Source organism: Catharus ustulatus (assembly GCF_009819885.2).
Source record: "Catharus ustulatus isolate bCatUst1 chromosome Z unlocalized genomic scaffold, bCatUst1.pri.v2 scaffold_26_arrow_ctg1, whole genome shotgun sequence".
In the NCBI taxonomy this organism is placed as follows: domain Eukaryota; kingdom Metazoa; phylum Chordata; class Aves; order Passeriformes; family Turdidae; genus Catharus; species Catharus ustulatus.
In genome coordinates this window covers 1735782-1752956 of record NW_024879445.1, presented here as the reverse complement: position 1 = coordinate 1752956, position 17175 = coordinate 1735782, and the positions used below count along the sequence as shown (strand labels likewise).

At 41.1% G+C, this 17175-nt stretch overlaps 1 protein-coding gene across 3 annotated transcripts in view; it reads right to left on the bottom strand.

Annotated features, from left to right (window-relative positions):
• Positions 1 to 5705: 5705 nt before the first annotated feature.
• The window catches only part of VCAN (versican), a 96484-nt gene continuing 85014 nt past the window's right edge, over positions 5706 to 17175 (bottom strand). For all 3 annotated transcript variants that reach the window (XM_033086425.2, XM_033086427.2, XM_033086426.2), the window contains 3 exons: positions 8236 to 8380; positions 7574 to 7756; positions 5706 to 6737 (listed from right to left, as the gene is read on the bottom strand). In XM_033086425.2, coding sequence (XP_032942316.1) covers positions 6607 to 6737; positions 7574 to 7756; positions 8236 to 8380 — 459 coding nt within the window. In that variant the 3' untranslated portion in view covers positions 5706 to 6606. The remainder of the gene's footprint in view (positions 6738 to 7573; positions 7757 to 8235; positions 8381 to 17175) is intronic.

Sequence of the window (17175 nt, the reverse complement as noted above, 5' to 3'; positions counted from 1 at the left end):
GTGGAAAAGCTCTCCAAGGCCATCCAGTCCCAGCTGTTCCCCATCCCAGAGCTCTCAGTGCCACCTCCAGGAATTCCTGGGACACTCCAGGGATGGGGATCCAAACCTCCCTGGGCAGCTCCTAAACACCCTTTCCATGGGGAAATTCCTGCTGGTGTCCACTCTGAGCCTCCTTTTCTCCCTTTCCCAGCTCCCTCAGCCCCTCCTGGGCTTCCCCAGCTCTGTTCCCATCTCTGGAAGTGCTCCATGGGGTTGGACAATCCCTGCAGGGAATAAATTATTCCTCAAACCCCATGTAAAGCTTTTCTGAGTGACACAGGGCAGCAATAAAAAATGAGTTTCTCTCACCACAGAACGCCAGCAGTGGGTTTGAGGGAAAGGGGGTGAAGAGGTTTGCACCAGAGCTTGGCTGATGGACACAGGAACAGCTCCAAGGTGACCCCAAAACACTCAGCAAGCTGTGCAGGTAGGTCAGACTCTGCCACAGAGCAGCTCAGAGGTGTGAAAAAATCCAAAATCATGTGGGTGTCTGTCCCTTGGTTTGGGGCCAATCCAGCACATTGCCCATCTCGGAAGACTTTTCTACTCTAAACCCCAAATTTTTCCTGAATTTTCACACCTGGGATCTCTTCCTCAGGAAGAATCTCCCACTGCCAAGAGCAGCACTAAGGGATGCTGCATGTGCAAAGCTCTTGCCTTCAGAAGGGATTTCACTCCAGCAATGTGTCGATGTCAACTTGAAAAAGCCCTGTGGTCACACAGCCTGTCATTTTAAACCCAGATGTTTGGATTTTCAGCTGCTCCTGACAATTTTCAAGAACTGGAGAGTGACAAGAAGTGCAGCCCACTTGTGCAAACACAAGATAAAGGGTCTTGTCTTAAAAAAAGGTTGTGAAGGATTAAAGTAGCATTTTTTTTAGAAAAAAAACCAACAACCTGCACTATAGAGTGCAAACAAAAATATCACTAAAGCACAAACACATTTATTTAGGGCAGTTTATCAAGAATTACAATACAATATGCTTTTTATCATATATAACTGTTCTACTGATGTGCATTTCACTGCCTGGGTGGTCTAAATTCATGGCTATGAATTCAAATTCCTGCCTAACACAAAGCTAGCTCAGATTTATTTTCCATTTTCAAATCAATACCCACAAACTTTTCGTCCCATCACCCTTCCTGCATTTTCACCTCTGCCGTCAGAATTCCCTTTCACAAAAACCATTATTTTCTGGTGGTTTTTCACCCTTCTTTGCCTTTGAAAATGTCAGCCTGGATATTTTCCAAAGACAGGCTGAGGGCATGGGAAGGACGTGGGGTAGAAACATGAATATTCCAAATTGTTTTCTCTTCTGCCTTGGATTCAGAATTCTCTTTATAACCTGAAAGGGTGAGGAAACCAGCACAACCTGTTGAGTCTGCTGAGAGGAAAATATCTTTATTTTCCCAAAAAAAGGGGAAGATCTGGCATTTCAGCCTTTTTCCATCAGCTGTTTTCAAGCTGCAAAGACCAGCCTGGCTGCATCATGGTTTGAAATTCACCAAAATCCACAGGTTTTGTTAACAGAGCACATGTTCCTGGGGAAATGCACTTTTGGGAGACACAAGGGATGTTACACTGCTATGTATATTAAAAAAAAAAAATAATCCATGTATTTGGGAATTTTTATCCTTGGTAGGAATTTTTGGGTAACACAAGATCCTTTCAATTCCTGGATTTTGGGTCCTTGCTAAGGATTTTGGCACAGCAAACAAACAGCACCACCAGCAACATCTTCCTCCTTTCCCAAGCTTATTAAGAATATTTATTTTGACAAAGTCACAGCACTTGGGTGAGCACAATGTTCTAACTCTGAAAAGAGAAAACTGGGATCCTGCTGCCTTTTGAAATTAAATATTCCATCACCTGCTTAGGAAAGACAATTTTTTTTCTTTTTCCTCTTATTTTTTCAAACCTGTGACCTGTGAAAGAACAGGGCCTTAGTGGTCACTCAGGTCTGCTGTAAATCTTTTTGTGTGACCTGTGCCAAGCTTCTGCTTTTCTCTTTTTTCCCTACCAAGTAGGAATATTGATGTGCAATTATCACCTTGAAGACTGTAATAAACAGAGGAACCAAATTCCTCCATTCTCCTGCTGCTGGAGACAACAACACCATTTATTCCCTTCCCTAAAATGATTTCTCTCCTGCCTCAAAAAGGATGTAACTTCCAGAGGTGAATCCCAGCAGCCTTGCTGCAGTGCTGCATCCATGCAGGACCACCAGAAGTGTTTGTCTCCCTTTCATTTCTCCTCCACCCACCACAGGAGGCAGCTGCTGGGCCATTTTCAGCTTTATTTAGCTTCTCCCACCTTTTGGCACCTGGAAACCTGGAGTCATTTTGGTACTTTCATGGATCTTTTGCCACAATAAATTCCTCACTCGTAGAACTCAAGGCTCTGCCTCTGTTTTATCAGTGGCTGAGCCTCTACAGCACTAACAGCTGTTGGCTTTCCCCACCTGGAAATATTTATTTGCTATGGAAAACAACATTTGCCATTAAATCGCTCTGTACAAGGTTTTAATTTTCCTTCCAGGTCTGCTGCTGGAGGGCAGATGTTTCTGGATGATGTTTCTGTCCTTCTTGTCTCTGCTGTGCTAACAGCTTTGTGTGGCCCTCGAGCTTTTGTCCACGTCTCCTCCAGGCACTGTTTGCATCTTTTCCATCCTTCATCAGGAGCAGCAATGTGCTCGTGGAGCCCTGCACACGTCACTGCTTCAAATCAGCAACACAAGTTGTGTGTTTTCTCTGGACGAGAATGGATTTGTCATTTTGCACCAGCTGTTTCAACTCCCACCTCCCAGGGATGGTCTCTGCTCAGCACAGAGGAGCCACAAGCAGAAATTAAGAATTTTGTCCCAGGGAAGGTGTCACATCAACCCCAACCACAGGAGAAACTCAGTGCTCCTCCAGCCACCGCCCTGGCAAAACAATTTCTGGTGCCAAAGCTCCTCTTGGCAGCAAAGCCTTTCCACTGCCAGCCTGTCTGCATGCTGCTGGCCCCACTGCTGCACTTCCAGACACTTGTGTTTGCTCCTGCAGGGCTCCTCTGATGAGTTGTGATGTCTCAGCCAGGAGATCCCATTAAACCAAAGGAGCTCTGTCTCTAACTTCATTAAGTTGTGCATCCATAGCTGGAAAACAGGAATGTGTGCCCCAGCTTGTCTTGGTGTTTGGGGAGTTTTCCCAAAAGAGTTGTCCTGGCTGATCTCTGCCCTGTGTGGTGTCAGCCTGGGGAGCACTCCAGGAATTCCAACACTCTCAGTATCTGAGGGGACAGGAGGATGTTCAGAGCAGCACTGGGTACTCTGTAGAGACTTTCATGGGCACGAAAAATGGCAAAATCTGCATTCAGATCATAGAACCAGAGAAGAGTTTGGGTTGAAAAAGGGTTAAAGCCCACCCATGCCATCCCTGCCATGGCAGGGACACCTCCCACCATCCCAGGTGCTCCAGCCCCAGTGTCCAGCCTGGCCTTGGACATTCCAGGGATCCAGGGGCAGCCACAGACCCTGTGCCAGCCCTGCCCACCCTGCCAGGAACAATTCCTGCCCCAAATCCCACCCAGCCCTGCCCTCTCTCAGTTTGAAGCCACTCCCTGTGTCGTGGCACTCCAGCCCTTGTGACATCTCTGTTTTTGTCCAACCCCAGCACTGCTCCACAGACTGGAGCTCAGGGATGCTCCAGGGGAAGGGAAGATGGCATTTGTCACCCTGGCTTGTGACACGAGCGTGTGCAATCGGCAGGGTGTGGGTACAGGAACATTTTGGGGTTTGCATCAATATTAGAAAAATTCTCCAGAGCTTAAAAACTTGCCATTCCCTGTCTAAATAAACAAGCATGGGTGACAGGTTTTTTAGGGTTTTTTTGTTGTTTTTTTTTTCTTTTTAATAAGGAATGTTGTCAGTCCTATTTTATTATGCGTAATAGAAGGAGGTGAAAAAAAAAAATCAATATACGCACTGCATCTAACCTAATTAAAACTACAATCACAATGTTATCTGAATGTCTTACAACATTGTTTAAATCCAACAAGTAGACAAGAAAACAACAAATCTATGCAGGGTTTTTTATACATATGGTGAGAAAGTTTGCAAAGTGTTAAAATATATTTTCTGTTCTGTGTGTTTCTGGTACAAGGAAGTGATGTGTAAAGTAGTGTATATTTATGAACAGAGCCTTGACTTTTACAAGCAATAATCGACTTCAAAACATACAATGTATATCTTAAAATATCCCCTAAAGCTGCTCATATAAAGTCAAATCCAGCACCTACTAAAGTTCAGCCAGCTGACTCTTTGACTCCAGTGGGCATTTGACAAATCCCATGGTAATTATGAAGTACCTGACAGTCTGGTTGTATTCATATGAAAAAAATCACATTGCATAGATTTAAACAGGAAGACATGCAATAACAAGACAAGTCACAGTATAGCAAAACCTTGTTTCTTTGGTGAAACAGAAGCAGATATAAAAGTTACAAAGATTTTAGACTTTCATTCACAAAAAAAGAGAAAAAAAAAAAAAACCAAACCCCAGACATTCACATTATACACTATACAAGATAATAATATAAATAGAGAAAAGTATTATGTGCATTGTTTGGGGGTGAGGGGTGGGGAAGGGACCAGCCAACCTGCCACAGGGTTGGGGAGCAGCCTCTGCCATTCCTCAGGGTCAGGGGGTGAAGTCTGAACTCTGGGTTCAGCTCCAGACCAGCTGTGGCAAGGTCTGTCCATGGGCAGCTCTGCCATGTTGGCTGGGTTTCAATTCTTCTCCTTTCCCTCTCATATTTTTATTTTTTTTTTCCCCATCACAACCCCACGCGGACACAAAGGCGTAAACCTCGCGCCTCGTGTGTGTGTTTTCCATGTTGCTTTAAAAGGAACTCACTTTATTTTCTTTTTTCTTTTTTAATCATTACTATTTTTTTCCTTTTTTTTTTTTTTTATTTTTTTCACTTTTTTAATGTCCTGTGCCCAAAGGTGTGCAAGGCACTTTGCAGGAATCACAGTCCTTTCCGCGCAGAGGCCGTTTCAAACGCCACCTCCCGCACTCACTGTACACTTCGAGGTCAGTGGTGGCACTGACCAGGGCAAGAAATCAAAACAGAAAACTCCTACGTACACACTGCACCAAACTACAACCTAGAACCAATCTGTGCACACACTTCTGTAGAGAAAGCCAAGATCCTGATTCTTCTGTAGGTCACGCACAGGTCTCACCCATCTAGCTGCAAACAAATTGTCCTGTTTAGCAGGAATTTTTTGTTCTCCAGGGAAAAAGAGCAAGCTGAACTGAAAGATGGTTCCAAAAGTGGAGCTCAGGGGCTAATACTGCACTGGTGAGCTCTTTGAATCTTCTTTGTATGGGTAAAATAACATCCAATAAATTAAATCAGTATGGCTTACTTCATTTATTTATGTACGCTTCACAGCTGCAGCATTCATACACAAACATTCATTACTTTATAAAAAGATTAAAAAATGGTTATATATACAAAATTATTTACTTTTTTGATTTTTGTTTGTTTTCTACAAAAAAAAAAAAAATCCCCCAAACACCAGGTCTACCTCCATTTTAGAATGCAGAGACCTGTAATATAGACCTTGTGGTTAATATCGTTTTCCTTTTCTCCTCTTTTATCTTCTCATTAAAAAAAAAAAAAAAAAAAAAAAAAAAAAAAAAAAAAGTGGCCCTTAATGTATTAGCACTTGGAATTTTACAGGCTCTCCTTGTCATACACAACTCCTCCACGCAGTCCTTTCTCACGTGTGCTGAAGCTGGAATGGAGAGCAGAAAAAAGGTTCCATATTGCAGTCCCTAGTTCATGCTCCGTGCCACTTTTATGTGCTCTGTCTAAACTTTTCATCTCATGGGACACAAACTGTACCTTGGGTAGGAATTGGCACAGCTCCCACTTAAAAATAACAATAAAAAAAAAAATTAAAAAAAAAAATAAAATCATGTCACTTGTGTGTTTATCTTCACCTGATAATTGCAAATTTCAGTCAGTGAAGTCTTTATTTCAACCATTTCCAGCCTAGGTAAACAACACAGAAACAATGTCATAAATGACTGAAGACCTCTGAGGCCGTTCTAACCATAAATATGCCTGAAATTAGTGTGACTTTTCATTTTATATACAGGATTTTAAAAACAACACACAGTCAAACAACATTAAAATCATCTTATTTACATTTTCATTGGTGCTAAGATTGAGCTGTTTAAATATTGCAGAAGGCTGGTACATATCATAAAATGGTCCACACCGATGGCATATAGAAAACTAATAATCTTTATAGGCTGGAAATGGTTTCCTTTTATCCCCATAAGCACTTCTCCTCTTTTTTTATTTATTTCTTAAATTTTCTGATAAACACCGTAATTTTAAAATTTTTTTTTCCTTTTTTTTTTTTTTTTTTTTTGCAAAAACGCGCCGTGAATACTGCAGTCCGTAGTTTTCAAAACGATTCGATAATACTTCTATAAGTGATAGAAAAAGGCACAGAAAGTTATGACTTTGGCTGAAATGGTGGAAATCCCCAATTCACCATTTAGCTCTCAGCGCCTCGAGTCCTGCCACGTCCTGATCCAGCGGTGGTAGTGCTTGGAGGAGTTTAACGACGTCCCCTTGCCTGATGAGGAGTGTTTGTAGTAGTATTTCTTAGAGTAAGTCCTTTGGTATGTGGAGGCTGCAAAAAGAAGGGAGAAAAAGAGAAAAAATTTGTTTAAAGTTAAGCTGCAGATGGGTTGGTTACACTACACAATACAGTTCTATTTATTCTTGGTTAATTAATAGATTATTAACTGGAGCTGGGGCAGTGTTACAGGCATACACACTGTTGCAAAAAGTATTACTAATAACCTATTCATTCCATTATTTCCTAACTTTAAAATAATCTTAATGCCTTCTGTGGTGATGCCTTAAGATTTTAGCCTTTATATTTTTCAAATCCTGTGCTGCATTAGTGCATAACTCTAAGCTCCATAGTGTTAATTGCTGTCTTCACATTTTGGTCAGACAAAACAATTCCTTAGACCTGAGATCTATGGGCACCCTACAACCTCAGGCCCCAAAATGTATAAACAAAAGGAGCAAACTGGGGATAAATTACTTCATTAACTGAAGTTGTAATTGGAGGATTAACCCCTGATATTTAACTTACAATTGTGTGAAAAACTCATTACCACCATCCATCTTGGGTGTAGCCCTTTGGAGGTTTTTGACAGCCCAATTTACCCTCTTCAAGCCCTTTAATAAATACCTATTCTTATTCTCTCAATCTTATCTCAAGGCCTTTAATAAATACCTATTCTTATTCTCTCAATCTTATCTAGCCTCTGTTCTAGGTAGCCACTCCAAAGCACAAGTAGAAACAGAAGAGGAAAATTTCTGTTTGTTTTGGAGGCTGGGTGGTTTTTTCCCCCCCAGATTTGCTCCTCTCTTGAAACACACACCCATTACATTTTGATCTTAAATCAGCCTGTTGTTTCTGATGTTCTGCTGGTTTGCTGTCAGAGAACTCACGATTCATGCAAGTAATTTTGGGCATGTCCCATCTTCCGTTGCCCTGGCAGCGGATGGTCGGGATGTGGCGCTGGATGAAGCCATCCTTGCAGTGGTATCTGATGAGGGAGTTGATCTCGTAACGAGGTTTCATCTTCCCAAAGGTCTTGGCATTTTCCACCACAGGAGGCTGGCCACAAGCCACTGGAAGGAAAAGAGAGCACCACCCAAAATTTCAGTTTGCGGTTTGAGCTGGGGTTGGGGCTCTTTGTGGATTTCTGTCCCTTTTGTGGCTCCCAAGAGGAGCATCCAGACAAGGACAGGGGGGGGTCAGTCTGTCCTGTGGATCTCCAGTCTTGTAATCCAAAACCAAGAATGATGGAAATTGGAAACTGGCATATAATGTGGTCAGTATTGCCTTTTTGGTTTAAATTCTAAATGTAAATTTAAGCCAAAAGGTTGGCATACTCACACAAAGAAGCTGTTTTTCAGAAACCTGAAAATTAGTGAAGTTACTACAAGCATTAAAGGAAAAAGTCCTTTTTTCAGGACTCTTCATGTCATCCTCAATGACAGGCTGTTCAAAAAATAGAAACTTTTTGAAAACAAGGTCCAAAGACCATGGTGAAAAGTATTGAATGGCAATTTAGAAGATTATGCTTTTGTAACTGCAAAGTTTGTACCTGTTCCTTTCTTGCAGGTGTAAGTAAGGTGATAATTGCATGGGACATCATTCCACTGCCCATTCTCATGCCAGATTATAACAACACAGTCTTCTCCAGCAGAAAAGAAGCTGTCTGGCTGGTTTGGTCTCCAGTTCTCATATTGCTGCAGAAAAGAGAAGCAAAGTCATCATTCCCAGTGCTGGGGAATATTTATATTAAGAAAACAGCACATCATATCACCTGTGATAAAGCAATCTCAACAGTTTGATTCAGGCTGGGCTAAACAAAGCTAGATTTTTAACATCCTCCCCCTATATTAAAGATTATTTTAAGGGGAAAAATATTCTGGTCTAACTTCTCATTTACTGTAAACTGATGTCAGGTGAACAAAACAAAGAGACACAAGGAAAACTGGATCCTAAGAGTGTCAAAAAAAACTCTTTCCTACATAAATGTCAGGAGGTAGAATGTAAGAAAATAGAATAAATAGTCCATGACCCTCATTGGTGCACATTCACTAAGTGAGAAATTACAGACTAACTTCCCAGACTTGGATTATCTATGACACAGGATGTCATAAATAATCAAAATCTGACTTCAGTAATCCAAACTGGCTTCATTCAGTTAATGAAGTCATTCCACAGGATGATGTGCAGAATTAGGCACAGCTTAAGTGAAAGAGTCAGAATGTGGCCCCCAAAACCACTGGAGAATGGTTTAGTTTCCACTAAAAATGCTAGGTGGCAGACTAAGCCCAGGCAACAGCCTCTCAGCTTTAGAAATGGTGATTCAAATTCTGCCCTCTGTTGAAAAAAACAGCCTCAAACATCAATGAAAATATGTGAATAAAAGCAGAAAGTGCTTCTTCAAAACACACTGCTTCTAGAAGTAGAAATATGGGTTTTGGGTACGTGCCAAACAAACAAAAAAACTCCCAAAAGAACCCTCAGATGGCTGTAGAATACCAGCACAATGTCATTTTTGGATGAAAATTTGGGAGGATTCAGTCTGTTTTTACAATTAATGGGCAGGAGAAGTAGCAGCAGTTTTGTCAGACTGATTGAAACTTGTGCAGCAGTTTCATACCTCCTCCTGCCCTGCCAGCCAGCAGAGGTGGGATAATCCCTCACCTTGCTCCCAAAAAAGCATAGGAATCTGAGACTGGCATGTCAAGAAAAGTGAGAGAATATTTGGAAACCACTCCTAACGATTTTCGCTGTGATTTCTGTTGTGTCATTCCAGTAAGAATTTAGGGAAGGATAAAAATAGATATCTGTAAGAACTGGAATTCACATAAATGCCAGACATTAACCAGGCAGCTAGCCCCTTGTATGGGCAAAATGACACAGTTCCTACAGTGCTTATATTTTCTCAGTGCTTACATCTTTCTGACTAGAGCTGGCCCGTATAAATGTCATACAAGTTTAGCTTTCCACTTTCTTAACTTTGTGAAATAACCCCTCTTCACTGCCTGGGTGAACACATTTTAGAAATGAATTTAACATACCACACACAAGCAGTATTTACCTTACAATGAATCAAACTGTGAAAGGAAAATGAGCTAAATACTTAACCTTTTCCTACCACGTGTCATCTTACCCATCACGGGGTTTAATTATCCAGGCATTTTAACCAGCACAGCCTGAATAAATTTGTTCTGCGCTGAATTTATTGCCTCTAATAAAACATCCCCCTTTTCATTAACTCCATCTCAACTTTCCAGTGTTTACCTGTCCTAAATTACACCAATTCATTTACTCAGGTCTAGGATCCACTCGCTTTCAGGAAGATGTGCATGGATACACATAAAAATTAAACTGTAAGGGTAGTGGCAGAAAGTTTCACCAAAGTCCTGAGAGCCAAGGAAAGATTTCCACAAGCCTCACAGCTGTTTCTAGTGGAAATGACACTGCAGAGCTGCTTGCTTCCATAGGGATGAGAGTGTGGGAATGAAGGATTTTTGGTGGCTATTTGGGGGTGTGTGAGCTGGAGGTGCTCAGCAGCCTGCCAGCTCCCACCCTCAGCACTCAGACTCCATCTGCTCTTGCTTGCCTTGCCAAAATGACTCCAAAAATTTGTGTTTGCTCAGCTGGCAGGGCTGCAGCGTAGTGGCAAAGCATTACAGCTAGGCCCTGTGGTTTGTTCAAGAATGTCTGATATCCTCCAGCATGACTTGCTGTTACCTCACATCTGATATCGTCATTGCACAGATTTATTTTGGCTGAGGAGCTCTGATTTTGCCTGGGTCTGGTGCCAGAATTGCTTAGCAGAGGAAGTTCCAGACTGCTGAATTGCTTTCTTAGGTCTCCACCCAGCTCCTCTGTAGTTTTTCAGTTCCTTATTTAGACACTGATAATGGGACAATGATACTAGGAGATTCTCAGAGTTTGAGGGGAATAGACAAATAAACTAATATTTTGCTTTTCTCTTATGGATTACATCTTTACACAAGCACAGGCATGAATCTGTTTTTCACTAATGTAGATCTGGGTGACTGCACCATCTCCAGTAAACCCATATCAGCAAAAAATGAATTGGAAAAAACCTTTGGCAATGCTCTTAGCTGTATCATTCATAAGACAAAACCTAAATAGAATCAAATACTTAGTGAATACATGGAAGAAAAGTTGATGTAAGGCTTTTAATCCTTATCAGAAATATTGGCACTGGGTGATTGCACAGAGTGACCTAAAACCCACCACTGCTCTGGTTTTTGAGCAACATTATCAGAACAGATATGAATTTTTTTCTCTGTATTAAGATGCAAAGCACTTCCAGAATGTGCATTTATGGATATGCAATCTTAATCGTGTACAAGACACAAAACTGGAGGAGGAGGAGGAGGTTTGGCTGACCACACTTCTCCTCCAGCTGGAGAAGGAGGTCTAGAGCAATCACAGAATCTCAGAATGGTTTGGGTTGAAAGGAACCTTTAAAATCATCCAGCCCCAGGGACACCTCCCTCCAAGCCCCCATGTCCAGCTGATGAAAACTGGAGTTTATACTCTTTATGCTTTCAATTATACTGCAATAATTAGCTAATCTTACTTTTTTGGTTTTATTGTTGAAATCAAAACCTTCTCTGTCACATTGGATTTGTTTTTTCTGGCTTTCTCTGGTGAAAGTTTTGCTGCAGAGTGTGGATGGTCCATGACTTGGAGCTGGAGCTGAGCTCTGATTCAGCTCTTCAGGCTTCCTACGTGGCACTAGATAATGCACTTGGCTGGCCATTCACAGCCCATAAAATATCATGGCTTCAAAAGCCCATGAGGACATTTTAATAAATTCCTCATTTTTGGGGAGGATTTCCTCACATGGCACTGCACAAATTCACAGTCCTGTTTGGGTGGCAGGCTGACTTGTCACATGAAATAAAAGTAAAAAAAAAAAAGTAAAAAGTAAAAAAAAGCCAGGACTATCAAGAGCTGTGAAGCACAAATCTTTATTAGCCAGCCACCACCTATCCTCAATCAATGCTAATTAAACAGAAGGATCATAACCTTCCCATCATGGAGAGGACCCTGCCTGGTGGGAGATTTATTTCAATTCCCAGATAAGCAGCCTTTCTTGGTGGGTTCATTTCTTTGCTAATGGGTAATCCACTCAGCTCCACAAGGTGTTTTCACTGCCCAGGTGAATCCAGGAGTATCTCACCTTTGAGACACTCATTTGGAAATTTCCTTTGCCTCCAAAAGGCTCATCAAGTGCCTGAGCTCAATCACTTGGATTTTGCAAACCAAACGAGCCAATGAGCATTGTGTTTAATAAAGCACAATAAAAAAAAACACTGATGCCAACAAAACTTTACTGCTTGACCCCAGTATTGTGTAAAGGCCAGTGATCCTCTGCATAGGACTGAACCTAGGAAATAATTTACTTAAAATACATCTATTTAGATTTATAGGTTAAGGCTTTTCCTTCTGGGGAGAGGAAACATCTTTTCAGCATGTTTAAGTAAGCTGTCTCTACAAAGCTGTCCTGGCACATTTTGGAGTTTGCAGTTGTGATTTTTATTTTCTTTTGTTCTGGCTACTTCCCTGTCTGATGCAAGACTGATGAGGCAAATTAAAGGAAAAGCAGCAATGGAAGAGGTAGGGACTGGCTGATTGGATACTTTTTCTGCCATTTCATCTGAAAGTGGAGCAACATTTCCTGCCTGGTATTTATCACTAAGCTGAAACCACCACTGCAAACCTAACTATCACCCTTTTCTTCTCCTGCCATAGCTCTGATAAGAACAGGAATACACCTTTTTTTTTTTTTTTGCTAACAAAGTCTCCAAAATCTTTATCAGGAAAGGCCCTGAATGAGTCCCTCACTGTGGGAGTTGTTATAACTGGACAGCTTAAGTAAAAATTATATCTCACATTCAGTCAGTCTCGAGAATTACTTGCTGGCTGAACTTCAACAAGATCAGCACGAGGTTACAACGAGCACATGCATCAGTCCAGGAAACCCTCATGTGTGACTCAGGCTGCTGTACAGCACTGGTGCTGTTACAGGAGACACTTGGAAAGTTTAAATAGGATTGCATTTCTTTTCCACAGGAAAAAGAAAAAAAATCAGATTTCTGTGAAGATTTGGCAATGTATGAAATACTTCCATTAAGGTCAGCTGGTATTTAAATGCATTTTTACATGGGAAAGACAATAAGTTATCTTACAGTGCAGGCTCTGTTCCACTAAAATTCCCTCCAGTCCTGCAAAGGGTTCTTCTGTTTAATTTTATGAATGGAAGCAGTCTGACAGAGCCCACCAAAAGTGCCCTTGGGATTAAAAACTGCATTCACTGAGAGCTTAAGCACACACCTTGATTTAAGGCATGGGTCATGCCTTAAGGGGGACCATCCCAGGGAAGATCACATGCAGGATTCAGACAGATGCTAAAATAATTGCCTGAAGGAGGGACCAAGTGTGTGCATAAATCTTTGCTGGAAGAAACTCAAACCAATCTGGATATTTAAACCTATCTACAAGTACACACAAAAATCACATGTCATGATCCTGATATATAAATTTTTTTTTTAGGTTCTGCTTGAATGCCTTCCCTTTAGCTCCTAATCTGAGTTTTATTTGCATAGGATTTGGGAAACTGGCAGGGTTTGGACCAGGCAGGAACCCAACACTCCCCATGACTGAGTCACAGTGTGAGCAAGACAAAATCCCAGGAGGAGCTTTGCTAAGTACTTCTGCAAAAGATTTCACTAGCAGGGGTTGGGATTTTTGGTAACAGAGGGATGGAATCTATTGAGAAACTTTTGGAGTCCTGTGCAGCAGCTTGCAAAAAAAAGAAAGGCACTCTGGAAAACATAAATTCGTGTGCATCTATGGTTATCCACAAAAAGTGATTGCAGACTGAATAAGCAGGAAGAGCTGTGCAAAAAGGAATAATTTGGGAAGGAAAACTAATTAATTGAAATTGAAATTAATTGAAAGCCATACAGTGGAAAAAAGGCTGCCTGAAATTCAAAGGTAAAAGCACTGCCATTCCTACAGTTTGAGGAATAAATGATTGTATGGTGGAGCAGATGTTTTTGAAACAGCACCAAAGAATGACGATTTTTCCATGAAAATCAGAAAACTGTGAGAGAGGCAATGAAAAACCACTAGGTGACGCTGTCTACTTGCTGCTCCAAAATTACAATTATTATAATTATTCAGAAAAGAAACCTCTTTCATTAACTCTTTCAAAGCTAAATGAAGCCATGAACTTTTACCTGTTCATGGTGGGTTTGGTTTTGGTTTTTTTTCAGAATATTTGCTTTCATCACTCATTGTACAGTTCAGTTTTGAGGGAATGCTCAGAAGTCACTTTAGCAGCTGAGAAGTCATGTTAAAAATGAGTGGCAAAGGAAGTAGGGTGGTAAGTGGTAATTCATGTTTGTTTTGGAGTCACATTGACATGAATATATATTAGCAGCGTGATGCAAATTGTGTGGGGTGTGATTTAATCTTTTTTGTGCGCAGCTACCAGGAGAGCCACTGGAAAAAAAAAGAAAAAAAAAAAAAAGAAAAAAAAAAAAGAAAAACCTGCACTTTGTCAACAATTACTGCAGGTTTGAAGCTGCCCAAGAATTTTAGCCCAGAGTAAGGAGTAATTTCAGCCCAGCAGTAACAAGTCTCTGAAGTAATTGCTGACCCCCCTGGTAAAAACAAGACAAAACCCCACTTTGTCCAAGAGGCCCTCATTACAACATCCTGAACCAAAAATATACCTGTCATTAATAACATTATATAGTTCTCCTCCATTTAAACGTGGGTCAAATGAGCATCTTAAAAAGAGGCTGTAATGACTGACTGCAGCACAGAACCAAAACATTTGGTAGGTTTAAAATCTCCTTCTCCAGGGATCCTGCGGGACATGGGCACAATGAGCTTTTTGTTTGCAGCTGACTACAGCACTTTTTTAGTTTGTTTGCTTTACTCAGCCCTCAGAGGCAGGCTCCTTCACTACAATACTCCATGCCTTTTGAAGGTTTTGGGGTTTTTTGTGTGTGTGTTTGTTCAATGAAGTTACTCTTTCTGAGAGGGGTGCAGTTACACATTTGCTCAAGTTAAAGCCTTCTGATCCACCAACCAATAAAGGAAGGAAAAGAGAGGGCTTTGTTTTTGCCAGAATTAAGTTTCTGGGATGTTTTCCTTCTTTTCTTTTTTTTTAACTTTTAATTTATTTTTTTTTTAATGTAGCTACCTAACACTGACAACCTGAGTAACCAGAACACAAAGCATAAACACCCCTGTGCTGAAGGGCAGGAAAAACCAAGGCAGGGTCTCTGGACAGCTTTAAAAGTGGCAATATGCCTTTTCCTGGCTGGCAGCATTCTCCCAGTGACAGACAATCTGGCCACAGAGGCTGGCCAGCTCCTTATTACAGCACTAATCTTATGTAATGGCAGTGAGCTCACTGCCCTACAAAGCACTAATTATCAGCAGCGTTTTCCAGGGGATGTGAATAACCCCCCTCGTGGGGCAGGGGGCCCTGGGCACAGCCCCAAGTTGCTGTATGTGCTTAATCCATAACATGAATAGCTCCAAAGGGCTCCTTGTCTGCTGTGCCTGCTCACAAGGGTCCTTAGCAAACACAAAAGGGGAGCTGCCAAAAGCAACACCAGATTTTTTTCTTCTTTTTTTCCCCCTCATTTTTTTTTTCTGTTTGGATGGGTGTGCTTTACAGCTGTAAAAGTTACCATTCACAGAGCTAAGTGAATTATTTAAATTTGATTTCAGTGGCGTATTTTCAAGCATCCTGTTGTGTCCTCTCTCCCTTTGATCAATTATTAAATGCCCCCGTTGATAATTAAGTTCTGTTGTTCTGTAGTTTGTATTGCATCACATTTAAAGTATAAAAAGATCCAAGCAAGCAAATTCCTCTGCTCACACAGCTGTGAGAGTGTTTGGGCCTTGCTTCCTTCTCCTGCATCACTGTGTTTTTCCCCAAATGTGTTTGATTTTACTGCTTAGAGCCTTATAGATAATTGTGGGGTGAGGATGGTCCTTGATACACACTTCAGAGAGTTGTTCACTGTTAAGAGAAATGCTGGGAGAAAAGTCTACAGTGAAGTGCAAAAAACAATTTAGATTCTGTAATTTTCTAAATGTAAATAAAGACTACATATAGCCATTTTCATTGTACTGTGGAATGTAAATCAGAGGGAAAATTATGTTCTCCCACACCAAAGCCAACAGAACAGCCCTACAATTACCCCTGAAAAGAAGAAAAGCAGAGCTAGGAAAACATGCTCTAAAAAACACAATATTATTCTCCCCTGCCTCTTGAATCTATCAGTGTAATCATACCTGAAATGTCTTGAGCAGAAACTGGCTTGATTTTCAGGAAGCAATGAATAACAAAGCTCTAAAAGAGCTGGGGTGCTGCAAGTTCTCTGAACACACCTCAGAGCCTGCTCTCACCACCAACACTTTGGGACAAATTATCTGAAATCTGGGACCAGATTTGCCAAAGTTTGCAGCTTCCTGCTGGTCCACACAACCTCAGGTGATGCTCCCAGATTTGTGGCAGTGTCCCCTCCTCTCCAGCTCTCACTGAACCTGCTCCACGTGTGAGGATCCCAAAAAGAAACTCACTTTTTTGTGCTGCACTAACACAGCTGCCAACAGCTCCTTCCCCTTCACATGAAAAATAAAGGTCCAACAACTCCTTGCCCTTCATTTAAAAAAAGGTATTGGGTTTTTTTTGCCCAAAATTTGTTTTGTTGTGTGGCTTATCAGCTCCAGAACGTGAATTTCACCTCTCCCAGCCAACAGAACCACTGAAAAGTTCTTTCTTTCAAAAACAAAAAAAATCTAAAAACACCGCCACCACCACCAAAAAAAACCAACCAAACAAAAAAAAACCCAAACAAACAAACAAAAAAATTAAAAAAAAGAAGAGAGAACAGAGACACAAAGAAGATGACAAAAAATTGCTCCCTGCCACCCAGAAACAGCAAAACAAATCAGAAAAAACCAGATACATGTGAGCAGCCATTGGATTCCACAGCTTACTGTAATTACAGCCTTTTTTATTCTGCTCATTGGACAATGTTCCCTAAATTAGCCAAGGAGAACTTTGAAGATAAATTCTGGCCTTAGCCAAGAAGATCCCAATTTGTTTTTTAAAGAAATTTCAAAAAAAGAAAGACAAATATAAGCAAATACTTCTGACCAAAAAAAAAATCCTGTAATGATAGACCAGCCACCTGAAAACCATTTTCTTTATTGAAAATGCCACCTGAGCTGACAATTAAACTTTAGGGCATGAGAGGTGGGACACTAATTACTTTATTCAAGTAATTTTGCTCTTCTCAAGCCCAGTCTGTGTTTGGGTTGCAGTGGGTACAACAAACTGAAAATGTGTGTTTTACCAGCAGATGGTGAGGCTTTTTCTGCACAAGACTGTGCCATTTTGCCTGAAAGGCAGGAAACTGCTAACTGGTTTTGAATTAAAACCACTTCACAG